This window comes from Tamandua tetradactyla, chromosome 24 (assembly GCF_023851605.1).
Source record: "Tamandua tetradactyla isolate mTamTet1 chromosome 24, mTamTet1.pri, whole genome shotgun sequence".
NCBI classification, from domain to species: Eukaryota; Metazoa; Chordata; class Mammalia; order Pilosa; family Myrmecophagidae; genus Tamandua; species Tamandua tetradactyla.
In genome coordinates this window covers 1,557,941-1,577,336 of record NC_135350.1, presented here as the reverse complement: position 1 = coordinate 1,577,336, position 19,396 = coordinate 1,557,941, and the positions used below count along the sequence as shown (strand labels likewise).

The following is a 19,396-nucleotide window of genomic DNA, read 5'->3' as shown; positions in this document are numbered from 1 at the left end:
GTCCTTGAGTTCCCTGATACCCTGTTCAAATTTTTCCATTCTTTTCCCGATAGTTTCTGTTTGTTTTTGGAATTCAGATGTTCCATCCTCCAAATCACTAATTCTATCTTCTGTCTCTTTGAATCTATCATTGTAGGTATCCATTGTTTTTTCTATCTTTTCTACTTTGCCCTTCACTTCCATAAGTTCTGTGATTTGTTTTTTCAGTTTTTCTATTTCTTCTTTATGTTCAGCCCATGTCTTCTTCATGTCCTCCCTCAATTTATCGATTTCGTTTGTGAAGAGGTTTTCCATTTCTGTTCGTATATTCAGCATTAGTTGTCTAAGCTCCTGTATCTCATTTGAACTATTGGTTTGTTCCTTTGACTGGGCCATATTTTCAATTATTTGAGCGTGATCCGTTATCTTCTGTTGGTGTCTGCGCATTTAGACACATTTCCCTGGGTATTGGATCCAAAAGTTTGGAAGATTTTTCTGTGAAATCTCTGGGTTCTGTTTTTCTTATCCTGCCCAGTAGGTGCCGCTCGTGGCACACGTTTGTCTGCGGGTCCGACCAGTAAAAGGTGCTGTGGGACCTTTAACTTTGGAAAACTCTCGCCGCACGGGAGGTTCGCTAGCCGAAGCGGCTTGAGCCGGCCCGGGGTCCGAACGCAGGGAGGGTTGCTGGCCGCCGCAGCCCGGGAAAGAGCCCGTCCGAATTTCCGAGTCGGCCCGGGGCGACAAGCGTGGCGGGAGGGCGCCAGCGGCAGCGGCCCACCCAGGAGAGTGCACGTTCCCGGGGAGTCACGGGTTTGGAAGGGGCCTCCCCCACCTGTCACCGTTCTCCGCGGCCTGGGTGTTTCCGATCCAATTCTCTCAGTTGGTCCGGGGGGCTGCGCGTGGTGTGGGCACCAGCCGCCGTGGTTTGAGGGGACCGCCTCTCCAATTCTCCCAGCCTGCCCGGGAAGGGGGAAGGGAGTGACTCCGGCCGCTTGCCCCCCCGCCCGATGAGGCCCGCGCGCGTCGGTGATCTCACCCGAGCTGCTTCTCTCAGCCAGCCAGCCGTTCCAGGATGGGGTACGCTGTCTTTTTTATCTCTGTTGTGGCTTTGGGCGCTTTCTGTATCGTTTCTACTCCCCTAGTAGCTGTCCTGGGGAAGAAACTAAGATCTGCGCGTCTTACTAAGCCGCCATCTTCTCCGTAGGTATCCTTTCTTAATGGACTTCTTTACTATTTTCTTAAACATATGGAAAGCTCTTTGACTAGTGCATTATCTTGCATACTTGCCGTGTTGACTACTTCAATAACTGCCCTCACAGCAGTGACATATGCTTTTCATATTTCTCATATTTCTCATTGATCCATTGCTTAAAACCTGAAATTAATGCATCTTTCCTAATATTGAGCTTTATAGTTTATTTACTTATTCATTTTGCATGGGCAGGCACCAGGAATCGAATCCAGGTCTCCAGCATGGCAGGCGAGAATTCTGCCACTGAGCCACCATTGTACCACTGTGTAGTTTAATTTTATTTCACTTAAATGGAATGTTACTGCATGATATCGTAATTGATGAAACATCAGAAATTCATGCTTTAATAATTGAATGACTTTAAATGTACTTGAGAGAAGTTAGCTAATTAAGGGAGTCCTTTAGTTATGCTTTAGTAAAAATGAGGATTATTTCATTAAGAAAATAAATACCCTTTATTGATGTGTATTATAAATCTGATCTTAATATGAAATTTATTACAAAGCAGATTTTCTGCATTATGGTATCAATGCATGAATTATATTAATCCTTTGTCATTAATATTTTGATCTAAGTTATATAGACTTTATCCAGATCCTTCAAGTAGCATTTAAAATTTTTTTTTTCTAATTTTCCTTAATATGAGATTGCTGTGAAAATAGGAAACTATTTTCTAATATTTAAATTCTAGATGTCAGCCATCAGGGGTTGATTTTTAAAAGAATTTAAAAAATCTTTATTAGAAATCATGTGTTACATTATAATGTCACTTTCTAAGATGGTGGCATAGTGAGGTGTGGAATTTAGTTTGTCCTCCAGAGTACCTAGTAAATAGCCTGGAACTGTATGGAACAACTGTTGAGAGGACATCTATGACCAGACACACATCGTACAATAGTCTGGAGTAGGTGGAACAGCTGAGATTCCGTACAGAACTGTAAATCTCCCAGTCCACGGAGGCTGGTGCCCCACCCCCACAGGCACAGCAGACTGGTTCCCCATGGGGAAAGGAAGCAGATTTTATTAGTAGTAAAGAAGTTAGCTCAAACAAGCTCCAACTGCAGAGTTAATTAACAAATTCTGACTGCTGAAAACAGACCACAAGCACAGAAAAACCTGGAGTAAGCACAAAAGGAATCAGGAGTTTTTGCCCCAGAAGAGAAGGGGTGGGGCTGATGGGGAAAAAATAAAATAAAAACACACAGAACCTTTTTAAGTTGGACAGCATAAAATATTGGAAAAGGGCTGGACCCCCAAGAAAAGGAATCACATGGAGCCTGGGATCACAGAGAGCCATGTATTAACTCCATCTCTTAATTGGCAAGGCCAGGGAGCTGGGGTCTAGCTCTGAAAAGGATTTTTTTTTAACTTCTTAATAGCTTATTATATTTAATTGCAAGTATTCTCAAACTTCAGAATTGCCCCAGGCAAGGGTGGAATTAAGACCTGTCTGAGAGACAAATTAAATAGGTGAACTGGGACAATTCCCTAAAGGATGTATCTTCCTCAAGAGAAGGAGGGGCAGGGCCTACCTCATGTGGCAGCCTCCCTTCAGGGAATTCAGGCCCCAGGGGCAGGAAAACAGAAGCAACCTAATCCCACCCTCTACCTCGGCCTCTGTCTCTAACCACACAATTGGGAGGGAAAGGCAGCTAAAATTAAAGGCACCATATCACTTTAAGTTGGTGGGAAGCCACGGGCAGACAAGTGCTACATACTGACCAGGATAGGAAAAGCAAAGAGTCTGGAGGCTTCATAGGAGAGTCTGACAAGCTGCTAAGTCTCACCCTCAGGGAAACTTGATACTGGCTACTCTCTCTTCCTGAGACATAGCCCTGTATGTTTGGAAAAAGCTGACTTGGGTTGATCATATCTGAGGAGACCTTCTTAAGAAAAAACAGTTCCATATAGATAGGCCAAGAAACAAAAACAAGAGCCCAAAAATTCTTATCAAAGAGAACCTATGCTAGATATCTAGAATAAGTTGAACCAAATGCCAAAGAACAGATAGAGAACAAAGCAATCCAACAAGGAAACCCTAGCTAGAAGAGTGAAAACAACCTCCAGAATAAACTAATTAAGGAAATCAAATGCCTAGATACCAGCAAAAAAATAAAAAGAAAGCAATCATACTAGGAAAATCGAAGAATCGAAGATATGGCCCAGAAGAACAAACCAACATTTTAAACGAGATGCAGGAGTTGAAACGACTAATTAAGGATCTGCTAACAGACATGCAAAATTTCATCAAGTATCAAATCAATGAGTTGAGAGGCAATATTGCAAAACAGATGAAAAATATAAAGAAGATTGGGCGAACATAAAGAAGAATTCAAAAGTTTGAAAAAACAAATAACAGAACTTATGGGAATGAAAGGCACAATGGAAGAGATGAAAAACACAAGAGCTACAACAGTAGATTGGAAGAGACAGAAGAAAGGATCAGTAGAGTACAGACATCTGAAATCCTACACACAAAAGAAAACATTGAGAAAAGAATAGAAAAATATAAGCAGGGTCTCAGGGAAATGAATGACATGAAGCATATGAATAAATGTGTTATGGGTGTCCCAGAAGGAAAAGACAAAGGAAAAGGACCAGAAAGACTAATGGAGGAAATACTCACTGAAAATTTCCCATCTCTTCTGACAGACACAAAATTACAAAGCCAAGAAGTGCAGCATACCCGAAACAGACCTACTCCAGGACACTTACTAATTAGATTGTCAAATGTCAGAAACAAAGAGAGAATTCTGAAAGCAGCAAGAAAAATGCATTCTATCATATATCATGGGAGCTCAATAAGACTGTGTGGATTTCTCAGCAGAAACCATGGAGACAAGAAGGCAGTGGTATGATATATTTAAGATTCTGAAAGAGAAAAACTGCCAATGAAGAATTCTGTACCCAGCAAAACTGCCCTTCAAAAACAAGGTGGAGCTTAAAATATTTTCAGACAAATAGTCACTGAGAGAATTTGCAACTAAGAGATTGGCTGTACAAGAAATACTAAAGGAAACAATACAAGCAGATAGGAAAAGACAAGAGAGAGAGAGAGGTCTGGGGAGGAGTGTAGAAATGAAGACTATTAGTAAAGATAAAAAGAGAAAAAAATAAGATTTGATATATAAAACCCAAATGAAAAAATAGTAGAGGAAATAACATGAAATGTTGATGGATTAAAATCCCTTATCAAAAGACATAGACTGGCAGAATGGATTAATAAATGGACAAATCTGTATGCTAGCTACTCAAGACTCATTTTCGACCTAAGGACAAACACAGATTGAAAGTAAAAGGTTGGTAAAAAATATTTAACACAAACACCAACCAGAAAAGAGCAGGGATAGCTATCTGACAAATTAGACTTCAAATGTAAAACAATTAAAAGAGACAACACTATGTTTTAATAAAGGAGAGTATTCAACAAGAAGTCATAACAATCATAAATATATGCAGCAAGCCAGAGTGCTCCAAAATACATGAGGCAAACACTGACAACACTACAATATTAGTTGGAGACCTTAATTCCCCTCTCTCATCGTTGGATGAGATGTTCTAACATCTAGACAGAGATCAATAAGGAAATAGATTTTGAATAATATTATAAATGAACTAGACTTAACAGACATTTCCAGAACATTACAACCCACAACAGCAGGATAGACATTTTTCACAAGTGCTCATAGATCATTCTCAAGGATAGACCATATGCTGAGTCACAAAGCAAGTCTAAATAAATTTAAAATGATTGAAATTATACAAAACACTTTCTCAGAACTTAATTGAATGAAATTGGAAATTGCTAACAACAAGAGGGCCAGAAATTTACGGATGTATGGAGGTGAAACAATACACTTTTAAACAACCAGTGTAACAAGGAAGAAATTGCAAGAGAAATCAGTAAATATCTTGAGGCAAATGAAAGTGAAAACACAACATATCAAAGTTTTTGGGGAGTAGGCAATGGTGGCTCAGTGGCATAGTTCTTGCCCGCCATGCTGGAGACCCAGGTTTGATTCCTGGAGCCTACCCATGCCAAAAATTAAAAGAAAAAAATTATGGCACAGGGTGCACAGGTGGTTCAGGGTAGAATGCTTGTCTTCCATGCGGCAGACCTGGGTTCAATTTCCAGACCATGCACACTACCACCCCCCCAAAACAAAACACACTTATGGGATACACCAAGAGCAATGCTAAGAGGGAAACTTATTGCCTTAAATTCCTATATTAAAAAAAAAAAGAAAGTAAAAATTGATGAATTAACTCTAGAGGAATTAGAGAAAGAACAGCAAACTATATGATTCTTTAAGAAAATCAGTAAAAATCAATGGGTTCTTCTAGGCTAACAAGAAAAAAGAGAGAGAGAAAGAAGAATAAATAAAATCAGAAATGGAAGATGGGACATGACCACTGATCATGCAGGAATAAAGGAGGTAATGAGAGGATAGTATGAGCAACTATGTGCTAATAAGCTAGACAACATAGATGAATTGGACAACTTTCTAGAAAGGCATGAACAACCAGCTTTGACTCGAGAGGAAGTAGCCACCCTCAACAAACCAGTCACAAGTAAAGAGATAGAATCAGTCATCAAGCTCCCCAAAAAAGAAGTCCAGGACCAGATGGCTTCACATGTGAATTCTACCAACTATCCAAGAAAGAATTAGTACCAACCCTGCTCTTCAAAAAAATTGAAGAGGAAGGAAAGCTACCTAACTCATTCTATGATGCCATCATCACCTTAATATGAAAGCTAGCCCATGACACTACAAGAAAAGAAAATTACAGACCAGTCTCTTGAATGAATATAAATGCAAAAATCCTCAACAAAAATACTTGCAGATCAAATCCAGAAGCATGTTAAAAGAAGTATACACCATGACCAAGTGGAATTTATTCCGGGTATGCAAGGCTGGTTCAGCACAAAAAAGTCGATTAATATAATGTACCATGTCAATAAGTCAAAGTGAAAAAACCACATGATCATCTTAATTGATGTAGAAAAGGCATTTTACAAAATTCAACACCTTTTCTTGATGAAAACACTTCAAAGGATAGGAGTAGAAGGGATCTTCCTCAACATGATAAAGAAAATATATGAAAAACCCACAGGTAACATCATCCTCAGTGGGGAAAGTCTGAAAGCTTTTCCCCTAAGATCAGAAACAAGACAAGGATGCCCACTGTCACCGTTGTTACTCAGTATTTTGCTGGAAGGTCTAGCCAGAGCATGTAGAAAAGAAAACAAAATAAAAGATATTCAAATTTGAAAGAAAGATGCAAAACTCTGCAGATGATGTGATGCTATATGTCAAAAAAATTGAAAAATCTATAGCAAAGCTACCAGAACTAATGAGTACAGCGAAGTGGCAGGGTACAAGATCAACACCCAAAAATTAGTGTTTCTATACGCTAGTGATGAGCAATCTGATGAAGAAAACAAAAAAAATTCATTTACAATAGTAATCAAAAGATTCAAATATTTAGGAATAAATTTAACTTTGGAAACAAAAGACCTATATATAGAAGACTACAAGAAAATGCTAAAAAAAAATCACGGAAGACATAAGTAAATGGAGGCATATTGTGTTCATAGATTGATAAAATAAATGTAGTTAGGATATCACTTCTACCCAAATTGATTTATAGATTCAGTGCAATACCTATTAAAATAGCAACAGCTTACTTTGCAGAAGGAAAGGATGCCCCGAATAGCTAAAAATACCTTGAGAGAGGAAAGTGAAATGGGAGGTCTGACAGTACCCGACTTTAAAGTATATTACAAAGCTACAGTGATCACAACATCATGGCGCTGGTATAAAGATGGATATACTGACCAATGGAATCGAATTGAATGTTCAGAAATAGACCCTCTCGTCTCTGGATATTTGATTTTTTAAAACAATATTTTTATTGAGAAACCTTCACACACATAGCGTCCATACATGGTATACAATTGATGGCTCACAATATCATAACACTGTATTTGTCACCATGATCACTTTTAGAACATTTGCATCACTTCAGAAAAAGAAATAAAAGGAAAAAAGAAAAAACTCACACATCCCACAGCCCTTGCTCCTCCCTCTCATTGACCACTAGTATTTCAGTCTACCCAATTTTTTATCCTTTATCCCCCTCATTTCTTACTTATTTTTGTCCTTATTTTTTACTCATCTGTCCATACCCTGGATAAAAGTAGCATCAGACACAAGTTTTCACATCACGCAGTCACATTGTAAAAGCCATGTAGTTACACAATCATATTCAAGAATCAGGGCTACTGGAACACAGTTCAGCAATTTTAGATACTTCCTTCCAGCCATGCCAGTGCGCTATAAACCAAAAATGGTTATCTATATAGTGTGTAATAATAACCTCCAGGATAACCTCTCAACTCTGTTCGAAATCTCTCAGCCATAGAAACTTGACCCTGTCTCATTTCTTTCTTCCTCCTCCTTTTGTTAGAAGAGGGCTTTTCAATCCTATGATGCTAGGTCCTGGCTCATCCCAGCAATCCTGTGCCATGTTTCCAGGGAAATTTGCACCCCCTGGGAGTCATGAATCGCATTGTGGGGATGGCAGTGAGTTCACCTGTCGAGGTGGCTTAGAGAGGCCCACATCTGAGAAGCAAAAGAGGTTCTTGGGGTGAGTCTTAGGAATAATTAGAAGTAGAGGAAGCTTCTACTTTGCAGGAATAAGTTTCATAGGCATGAACTCCAAGATTGAGGGCCCACCCTCTTGAATTGGTTGTCCCCACTGCTTGCAAGAATATCAAGAATGCCTCAGATGGGGAGGTCAAATATATCCTCCTTTCTCCCCAGTCCCCCAAGGAGATTTTGCGTATACTTTTTTATTGTCTCCCCAAATTACTCTGGGATATATCAGGGCATCACACTAACCTGTGCAAACCACCAGGATCTCATGAGCTATTCAAGATTCAGTGTAATCATGATGTTCAAATAAACTGAACATACAAGTTAAATTAGATAATGTGGTACCCAGAATATACATTTTGCACCAAATAAACATCCCTTCCTTTGGTCTCAGATAGAAGTTGATGTTTTAAAATGTAGACCATATCATCCTTTATCCTGTATTGTGATTTACTTTCGTCTTATCCAAATCAGCTTCATTCATATCTCTAAAAAGTCTGATCATTTTTTCATCTTTTTTAACAGTTGTTGTTTGGGGGTAATGCTGACTTTGAGAGCTTCAGAGCCCTAATTCAGAGTCTCAGGTCTTATTTACATACCCATATTTTCTGGGAGTGACTAGGTTATACTCAAATAGCTCAATATCTCAGAATTTGGAAATAATAGTTACAATTCCTGAATATTTGTGACTGCTGTAAGAGCTTACAATCTAGGACCCTTTACAATAGGCCCCAGCCTGATAACCTATGCTCTCGACTTCTCCGAACTTTTGCCTTATATTTAGTCCATATGAGTGAGGCATGATTTTGTTTCTGACATTGCATTCAGCATATTGTCTTTAAGGTTCACTCACCTAATTGCATGCCTAACAACTTCATTCCTTCTTGCAGCTGCCCAGTAGTCCATTGTATGCATACATCACAGTTCCCTTTCATTCCCACAGGATGTACCTTTAAAATCTCCTGGAGATTATTCTTATGCATTAGATAGATATCCTTTTTTTTAGTTCAAGGTGTATTGGAGTGGGTAGAGGGAAGTACCTGAAACTATTGAACTGTGTTCCTATAATTTTGATTCTTGAAGGTGATTTTATAACTATTTGGTTTTTACAATGTAACCACATGATTGTGAAAACCTGTGTCTGATGCTCATTTTATCTAAGATATATACAAATAAGTAAAACAATAAGGACAAAAAAATAAATAAATGATGGTGAGAGCGTAAAGGTAAAAAACTGGATAGCTTGAAATACTAGTGGTCAATGAAAGGGAGGGGTAAGGGGTGTGGGATGTATGATGAGTTTTTTCTTTTTATTTCTTTTTCTGGAGTGATGCAAATGCTCTAAAAATGATCATGGTGATGAATACACATCTATGTGATAATATTGTGAACCATTGATTGTATACTTTGGATGGACTGTATATGTGTAAAGATCTTTCAATAAAAATATTTTTTTAAAAGTTCATGGGGTAAAAAAATTCACATTTAAATTTGTTTTCATAACCATAATGAAGAGTTGTCCTTTTTGCACTGTCAGAATCTTGGTCAAATGTTCCAAAGAAAAAGTAGCTATAATTAAGATAAAACTCCTGTAATAAAGGTACAGTCTTGATACACACACACACACAAAAAAGTAGCTTTCCTTTGTTAAACAAGAAAAAAATTTTTAGCTAATTTTACACAAGGTGAATATTTTAACAATATTTGACTATTTGAATATTTGAACAAATTTGAAGTGTAGATTAAAAAGGAATCTAGTTTTTCAGGTAATATATATGGTACTCCTAAATGTAATCGTCTGGAAAATCTTCACTTAAAAAGAGTTGTATTTTGCTTGAAGACCTCATGTTGAGTGAAATAAGCCAGACACAAAAGGACAAATTTTGTATGATCTCAAGTGATACGAAATGATTAGACTAAGCAAATGCATAGAGTCAGAATCTAGAATATAGGTTACCAGGGGATGGGGTGGGAATAAGGAATAGAGAGAATTAATTAAGGCTTAAAATGTATAGAGTTCCTATTTGGAAGAGTGGAAGTGTTTGGTAATGGATGATGGTGATGGTAGGCATAGCATTGTGAGTGTAATTAATAGCACTGAAAATGCGCATCTGAGTATGGTTAGAAGGAGAAATATTAGATTGTAAGTATGGTAACAGAATAAAAATCCATGGAACTGCACTACATAAACAGTGAACCCTACTGTAAGGCATATACTATAATTACTACAATGAGAAAAATGCACTATCAATTGTTCCCCACCAGTGTAAGTTGTTAATAATTATGTGGTATATGGGAATCCTGTATTTTATGCGCGTTTGCTCTGTAATTCCACAACTTCACTAGTATATTTAAATAAATAAATAGTTGTATTTTGAAGTGACCCCTGCAAGATCAGCAACTCTTTACCTTTTTTTAAATTTTCATTAGGAAAATATATTGGAGAGAATTCATTTTCACATTGTGCCAAGCAAAGATTCAGACATGTGTACCTCTAAGTCTTGTATCACTCACCAGAAGTTTGCTATGACTTTGTATGAACAGGTGAGACAGCTTACCTATTTTATTAGATATTATATTTATGTTTTATGATTGGTAAATTAATTAAATATGTTTCTACCTATAGTGTGTATGTCGCAGCTGTGGAGCATCTTCAGATCCTCTACCTTTTACAGAATTTGTACGGTACATTTCTACTACAGCTCTGTGGTAAGAACCTCTTAAAGCATATTTATCAAAGGTGATGAAACATTTAAGCATATTGATCATTTATCCTATAAAGTCATTATATAAGTGAATTTCTACTCTCTGTCTCATGCTAATAAATATACTATTATAGCTACTACATGATGTCTTTTTCAGTTGAATGACTCTAATTTAGTTTAATATTTATATACTACTTAATGAAATATACAAAATAATAGTCAAAATATTGTTCTTATTTATAAGAAATATTTATAGCAAGTATTTGTAACTATAAAGGGGAGCTTAAAATGACAAACTCAGTTACAGATGGGATAGCACATGGTTTCTTTATTTTTGGTAAGGTGTTCCCTTTGTAGAGGCAGTGTTTCCTGTTTGTTCCACCATGTCCTGTCATGGTGATGGAACCTGGGGTAAAAAGAGAAGGACAAAAGAAAAAGTGAACACTTTTAAAATTCTAGTCTGCCAGAACACCAACAGACATTTGAGAGTCTAAATATTTGATTCATGGTAAACTTTGAGTAAGATCATAAATGTTTGCAGAAATTTTAATATGAACACATCATCAGAATATATCAGAGCAGCAGTTAGTTGATAAATGCTACCAGTATTTTATTAGTGTGCAGAGTGATAAGCATGTGTTTGCCCATTTCATTATATTATTAAACTTTCTGGCTTTCTTGAATAGAGCACATCTTTTCTTAAAGACTATCGAATAATAACTATTTAGCTGTTTTCCTGTCTTTCTTATGTTTACAAAACAGTTTGGGAAACATTGGTTTAGAGAAACATTCTCTGAAAGTCAGTCATTTGTGGGCTCAATTTTTTTCAAATGTAAGGGACTCTGAACAAAGATAGATCACTAATTAAAAACTGTAAAATTTCAATTCTACTTTGAAAGTCTTGTGTAAAATCACAGTGATCTGAGACGATATCATAGACAATAATAATTGGATCCCCATCTATTGCTGCCTGGTCCCATTGCAATTTGCGGGATTCTAGATTGGAATTACAATCTTTTTGTATTGGTCATTTGTATTGAATACCAATAAGGGAATGCTTACTGTGTTCCAGCCTTCACATAAATTGTTCCTTTTAATCTTAACAAAAATACCATTTGTTGATAAAGAAATAGGTTTCATGAGGTTAATTTGACAAGCGGATGGATTAGATTGAAGTCCAGGTCTATCTGACTTCTTAACCACTACTCTGATGATGCCAGTTTTACAAAACCATTATGTGCAATTTGAATGACTTTATTAAATTTAGTGCTTACTCATGAAATGCTTTAAAACAATGGGCAACTTTAGTTATTATTGAATACTTGTAGAATATTTCAACTGTTGGATGTAAAGTATATCCAGCCCTAGGATAGTTAGATTACAATTAAGTAGAACCAGAGCATGTAGGATAGAAATTAGTAAACATGTTTCAGCTTACATTAAATTTCATTTTGAAAATGTTAAATGGTTTTTTAAAAGTAGTTATTACCTTGATATGTACAAGTGTGACTTTAGAGGAGATTGAATAAAAAGTGGCACAACTATCCTGTAGTATATAAAAAACTCTACCTAGCCCCTAAAGAAATGATTAGCCTTCATAATAGGAACAAAATATATATGCTTGTGTAGTACGCTTCAGTTATGCATTCTGCATTTAATCAGCACAACTTTTTCTGCTAGCTGGTAATGATAACTTTGTTTCCAGGGATTTGAGGCCAGAGAGGGAGACTTTCCTGTAATTTTATTATTGTTCTTGTTAGGCCAGTTTAAACTCAGTTCCCTACTTACTAAGTAATATTTTAAAAGAAATATTTAATCTAGAAGTACCTTCAGAACATCTCACTCTTTTCATGATGTCCTAAACAAGTATAATTTCTTCTATTTTATCACATTCTTGGCCTAAATTTTTTTCATGAACTTGCCAAATTTCACATATCACTTTATGGAAACTTATTTTATGGCTGGTTTTTCAGGCACCATCATGATTTGAGATAGAAAAAGTGATGTAAACCTGGAATGATAACTTAGTATTTTTCATGTGTAATTTATTAGATCTGATTTGAATTCTTATGCCAAATTTAAGACTGTTTCTCTTGTAGCAATGAGGTTGAAAGACTGATGGAAAGGCATGAGCGTTTTAAGCCTGAAATGTTTGCAGAATTGCTGCAAACTGCAAATACAACAGATGATTATAGGAAATGCCCTGTAAGTATAAATTGTGAAGTATAAATTTATGTTTGTCAGTCCAAAAATAGACATTCAGAAATTATCATGTAAACACTAATTCTCTATGTATATAGTGTATGGGTTTAACTTTAAGATTGTATTTTTTCAATATTATTTTATGTAACTGTGCTATGTAATCATCTGTCTCAGAACTTTTTTATTTTTACCTTTGTGAAGGATTTGAGGTAGTATATGTTGATTAAATTTTTCTGAAGTTCTGAAATTTATCATTTGACTAAAGAGAAAGTTTGTTTCTATTTTTTTCTTTAAATAAACATGAGTGATATAATTCTTTTCTCATCTAATGTTATGACTTCGGTTTTATTTTTACTTTTCTTAGGTTGAATTCTGATTTTAATAGATATATGAAAATACCAAAGAAAGTACTTTGATTTAAAATATACATCTTATTTAGTTGAACTAACACAAATAGCTTGTTTCAAGTCCATTGCTAGCATACTGAAGGAATAAATTGCAGATGTGTGTTAAGATTTGTTATTGCATAATGCAAGCTGTATAAGGCCTTGCCTGTGGTACATCTGTTTTGATAATTTCAAAACTTGCCGTTTTTATTTTTCTTTAGAGTAACTGTGGCCAAAAAATAAAAATTCGCCGTGTTTTGATGAATTGCCCAGAGATCGTTACAATTGGTTTAGTCTGGGATTCTGAACATTCTGACTTGACTGAAGATGTTGTTCGGAATCTAGCAACACATCTTTACCTTCCTGGGGTATCTCAACTGTTTTTATTCTTTTCTTATTTATTTCTAAATTCCTGTAAAACATCCTCATATACTATAATACACTTAATTTCGTTTTTCGAAAGTAATTTTTTTTCTAAAGAAATCAATAATAGTCTGGTATAACTGTGATAAAAGTAAATTTAATCAAATCGTGCTAACCATAATTGACTTTCTTGCATAGAATAGGAATGATTTTCAATTGCAAACTAAACTGCCTCATGCTTTTTTTCCTTCTTCTGCCCCCGAATGATGATGTATATACACACACACGATTATAAACACAAATACCATTAATCTGAAAGATTTTAGATTTAAAATTCATCCCCGAGCACTGATCTTTTGATAAGCTTGATTATTACTCTCAATGTATTTTGGATTGAATTATATTACAATTAAACTAATTTTATGTTTTAGGTAATATACTTAATGTATATTCAGATATATGATTCAGTCAAGAATTTTGAGCAAGTGTGTAATTTAACTCACATTTTGAGTTTATATATGTAAAGGGTCAATTGTGAGTTACTGGGGTTTGAACTAAATTCAACCCCCAATGAATTTATTTATTGTAGTGAATTTATTTCATTGGATTTAATGTTTCTTACAAACTCTTCTGTCAGTTGCAATGCCAGTGATATTTTCAGTACTAATATCATTAATTGGGGTATAAAGCCTAAAAATATTTTCATAGTCAAATACATGATTTGTATTTTTCCTTTTTTTTTTTTTAAATGCAATGTTAAATATACACTATTCACTTTCTAAACAGCTTTTTTACAGGGTTACTGATGAAAATGCCAAAAATAGTGAACTTCACCTTGTTGGTATGATCTGCTACACTAGCCGACATTATTGTGCCTTTGCTTTTCATACCAAGAGTTCCAAATGGGTATTTTTTGATGATGCAAATGTGAAAGAAGTAAGTGACACTTTTACTAACTGGAATAATTATTGAAATTTTTACTTTTTTTTAGGAATAAATTATATAGAATCATTAGGTTAAAACTTCCTTTTATTATTCTTAAAATTTGGCTTATTTTGAAGCCAACTTCTAAAATAGTCCACTACCACAATAATAAAAAGTTAACAGCTGTTATATACAAATATGTAATTGTCAGTGATATACGTGATTGTACACAGTTGCTGTATGTATTTCTTTGTGTATTGTTCACAGTAACATTGTATAACTGTGACTAAAACCTGCTTGCTTTTTTTTCATTATGACAGTCATTTTAAATTTTGTGGATGGCGTATGGAATTAGATATATCTGTTATATCTTTGGATAAATAGTTTACTCAAACATTATGATATTACCTAGAAAGCTGATAAATAGTAATATGTATCAGAATCAACTGTGGAACTTTTTAAACAGCATGTATTGATTCAAAAAGTATAGTTTTGATCCTGTGATGAAGAGACAAGGTAACTAAAATTTTATGAAATTCTATAGGTGATTCAGACATAACAGACTTGAAAATAGTTGATCCTTATTATACTGTGTTCAGGTTTTGTTGGTTGTGAGTATCCTATTATTAAACAGTAAACTGATTGAAAAACACAGTTTGTTAAGAGCATATAATGCAGAATTCAGTTGAATTTCAATTTGATGTAGAATAAGGAGACCTTTATTAGCCCTACCATTTACTAAGTCAGTAAAATTTTAAATAGTTGGCATTTTGTGGACTTCTTATTCTGTCCATGAAGGATTAACTGCTGTAGAAATTGTTTTCCCATTGTGAAAAACTAAAAAACAAAAATGACAGATGAAACACCTCTTTTTTAGGTATTGGACAACAGGCAGTTGAACAAAAGGGAAACATAGGTGATGAACCATATACTTACCCAAGCCTAGAGATAGTTTCAAGATTACAATGCAGGGAAGACGAGCCCAACAAAGCCCAGCTGGTCTGAGTTCTGGGGACAGAAATTGAAGTTCGAGGCCAAGATGGTGAAAATTTGCAGGACAGAATACCAGAAGGTTAGCTGCACAGAAGGAGAGTTCTGAAGATTAGTAGAGGCAATCCCTTGGACCTTTGGCTCAGTAGTGATCAGTACATATATTGGGCAGACATCCAAGGCAGGGGAAAAGAATCACTGGAAAACAGAAGATCACACAGTTTCTAAAGCTCATACAGAGCAAAGAAGAGTTTGCATGTCCACCAGCGAGAGTAGAGGCCTTAGAATACACAGGAAGAAGTCCTCAGAAAACTTCCACCCTAATAATGGGGCTAAATTATTTCTGGACCAAAGATTCTTCTGGACCTGCCATAACAAAGCTCAAAACCAAGAGTTATTAGGATCAAACTAACCACACGTAACTACATGCCAAAACAAAGTCCAATACTTTTTAAAGAAATACAACAAAATGTAGTGCCCAGCAAAGTAAATTTCAATATGCCATTTCAAAATGCTACTCAGTAAAAAATTACCAGATAAGCAAAGAAGTAGGAAAGTATGACCCAGGACCAGGAGAAAAATTAATCAATAAAAATAGGCCAGAAATGACAGAGATGAAAATATTTCCACTGCTCTTATATGTATTTACCCCTTATGCTCAAAAACACGAACATGATGTTTTAGTTTGCCAATGCTGCCAGAATGCCGTATATCAGAAATAGATGGGCTTTTATAAAGGGGATTTATTTAGTTACAAAATCGTACCTCTTTGAAGGAAAGGTGGCTTTCCTGTGACTTTCTCTTTCCCATGGGAAAACTACATGGCATCTCTGCTGGCCTTCTCTCTCAGCTTCTGGGTTCAAACAGCTTTCCCCAGGGTGATTCCTTTATGCAACTCCACTTGTCATGGTCTCTGTCAGCACTGAGCTGAGTTGTACTGGGCTGTGCTGAGTTCTCTTCTGTCTCCTCCTTTTAAGCCTCCAACTGATCAAATTAAAATGTCACACATTGTGGAAGGCCCTCCCCTGAGATGACCGCAGATATAATCAGCCATAGATGAGTTTCACATGCTGATATTTAAGTCCACAGTAATAGTTGGGCGCCATCATCTGGCCAAGTTGACACCTAAACCTAACTGCTACCCATGATGAAGAGAGAAATAGAAGATATAAAAAAGATCCAAATTGAAAATATGAGAATGTTCTAGATGTTAAATATACAGTATTAAAATGAAAAATCTGCTGTATTAACTGCAGAATAGGCCTGCAAAAGTAAAAGCCAGTGAACTTGAAGGCATAGTAAAAGAAACTATCTAAAATGAAGTGCAGCTAGGGAATAAATTCTTTAACAAGTTAACAGAAGATTAGTGACCTGTGGAATGATATTAGGCAGTCTGGCACACATATATAATTGGTGTACTAGAAAATAGGGAAGGACAAAACATTTGAAGAATAATGGCACCGAATTTTTCAAAATTGATGAAAAGTAAAAGCACATATATCAGAACTTCAGTGAACTCCAAGCAGAATAAACAAAAAGAAACCACACTAAACATAAACAGAACCACACCAGGGCTCATCATAATAAAAATGCTGGAAACCAGTAATAAAAAAATCACAGTAAGCATATCTTCAGAAACTATTTAAACCAGAAAACAACAGATAACAGCTTCAAAGTACTAAATAAAAACTGTCAGCCTATAATTTTATATTCAGAAAAATATCTTTAAAACAATGCAAAAAATGTTGACACAATCCGTAGCTAGCAAACTAGCCCTGTAAGAAGGGAATTTCTTCAGACAGATGTGAATTATAACAGATGCAAATTGGGTCTCCATTAGGCATGAAGAATGCAGAAAATGGTGAACACATTGATTAATATAAAGTATTTTTTTCTCATTTTTAAATCTTTTAAAACTAATTGTTTAATGAAAAAAATACTATTGTGAGGTCTTGTAACAAAAGGAAAATAAATGACACCAGTAGAACAGTGACTGTGAAGAGTAAATGGAAGTGTACAGATAGAAGGTACTTGAACCATACATGAAATAGTATGTAAAATATTTATCATATATACTTACCTGGTATGTAAAATATATATATAATATATACTTACCTGTTATATTCAGTATACATTTTACATGCATATAAATATAAATAATACATGTAAAACAGGTGTAGCTAATAAGCTAATAATGGAAATAAAATAGAGTACTAAAAAATATGTAATCCAAAAGAGGGTAAGATAAAAGAAAAAGGAGTTAAATAATAGGTGAGATAAATAGAAAACAAATTAGCAGAATGGTAAGATTAAATCCATACTATCTATAATTAAATACAAGTACCTAAATGCTCTATTTTAAATGCAGGGAGTGTCTAATTGGATCAAAAAGTAAAACCTAACTGTGTATATAAGAAATCAACTTTAGGGCGGGCCACGGTGGCTCAGCAGGTAAGAGTGCTCGCCTGCCATGCCCGAGGACCCGGGTTCGATTCCCGGTGCCTGCCCATGTTAAAAAAAAAAAAAAAAAGAAATCAACTTTAAATATATAGGCAAAGATTAAAGTAAAAGGGTAGAAGAAAATATACCATGTCAATACTAATGAGAATAGAGCTGGAGTGCCTATATTAATATCAAAATAAATTTCAGAACAAGGACTGTTACTAGAGATAAAGAGGAATATTATGTAATGATAAAACGGTTAGTTCGTCAAGAAGCTATAACAGTCCCAATTCTGTATGTACCTAATTACAGTTTCAAAACACATGAAACAAAATGTGATAAATGAGGGAGTAATAGGCAGATCCACAATTATAGTGAGATTTCAGTGCTCCTCTAAGGAAATGATAGGACAAGTAGATATGAAGAACTTGAACAATATCATCAACCACCTTGATCTAATCAGCAGTCGCTGAGCACTATACCTGACAATATCAGAATACTCAATCTTTTCAAGTTCACTTGGAACATTCATCAAGATAGATCAAATTATAAGCCATAGACATCTCAAAAAATTTCAAAGAATTCAAATCATAGAGAGTATGTTCTCAAACCTCACAGAATTAACCCAGAAATAACAGAATCATATCTAGAAAATGCCCAAATATTTGGAAATTGAGCAACATACTTGTACATAACCGGTGGGTCAAATGAGACATAAACAGCAAATTAAAAATGGTCTGAGGGTGGGCCACGGTGGCTCGGCAGGTAGCAGTTCTCACCTTCCATGCCAGAGACCTGGGTTCAATTCCCAGTGCCTGTCCATGTTAAAAAAAAAAAAAAAAGGTCTGAATGGAATGAAAATGAAAACATTTTCATTTTGCAGCATGAAACTAAAGCAATACTTAAAAATTTATGGCATTATGATGCCTAAATTAGGAAAGGTGGAAAGATCTAAAATCAAGTAATTACCTCAAGATACCAGAAAGTTTTGTAACTCTTATTGGCTCAATAGATAGTGATGCTAAAGAGTAGTTCTTTGTAATATATTTAAACGAAAGTTAATGGAATTAGACATCATTTGCCCATAGTAACCAAAGAAATATTTGCATTTTTAAGTCAGAAAAAAAGGAAATAAAGATGAGTGGCTATCAATTAATTAGAAAACCAACAAACAATTCAGACAGTCAGTAAATATAGAAAATATTAAGGAATGTGCAAAAACAAAAAAACTACTAAAGCTAGTAAGTGAGGTTAACAGAATCACAGACATGGTCAGTATGCAGAAATTGACTTTATTTCTATATATTAGGCAAGAACAATTGGAATTGTAATTTTGAAAAAGTATCCTTATGATATTAAAAACATGAGATACTTTAGACATATATATTTATGCACAAACTGTACACAGAAAAATATAAAATATTGCTTAGAGAAATTACAGAAAACAAAAATAAAGTAAATCAACCATGTATATGAAAACCTTTTTTAAATTTG

General features: G+C 35.2%; 2 protein-coding genes across 5 annotated transcripts in view; one reads left to right on the top strand and one right to left on the bottom strand.

Annotated features, from left to right (window-relative positions):
• Positions 1–19,396, top strand: part of USP53 (ubiquitin specific peptidase 53) — a 110,397-nt gene that overhangs the window by 56,396 nt on the left and 34,605 nt on the right. For all 3 annotated transcript variants that reach the window (XM_077142434.1, XM_077142433.1, XM_077142435.1), the window contains 5 exons: positions 10,321–10,434; positions 10,517–10,599; positions 12,695–12,800; positions 13,405–13,551; positions 14,333–14,482. In XM_077142434.1, the coding sequence (XP_076998549.1) occupies positions 10,321–10,434; positions 10,517–10,599; positions 12,695–12,800; positions 13,405–13,551; positions 14,333–14,482 (600 nt within the window). The remainder of the gene's footprint in view (positions 1–10,320; positions 10,435–10,516; positions 10,600–12,694; positions 12,801–13,404; positions 13,552–14,332; positions 14,483–19,396) is intronic.
• Positions 10,857–19,396, bottom strand: part of ARLN (allregulin) — a 47,471-nt gene continuing 38,931 nt past the window's right edge. Inside the window, exons 2-3 of one of the 2 annotated variants that reach the window (XR_013168220.1) lie at positions 15,407–15,547; positions 10,857–11,001 (exon numbers count right to left, since the gene is read on the bottom strand). Coding sequence is in view for 1 of the 2 variants with exons in the window: in XM_077142436.1 (XP_076998551.1) it covers positions 15,544–15,547 (4 nt within the window). In the remaining variant the exon portion in view is untranslated. Of the gene's footprint in view, positions 11,002–14,965; positions 15,548–19,396 lie in introns of those variants that run through there. The other variant, XM_077142436.1, reaches the window with a different exon arrangement.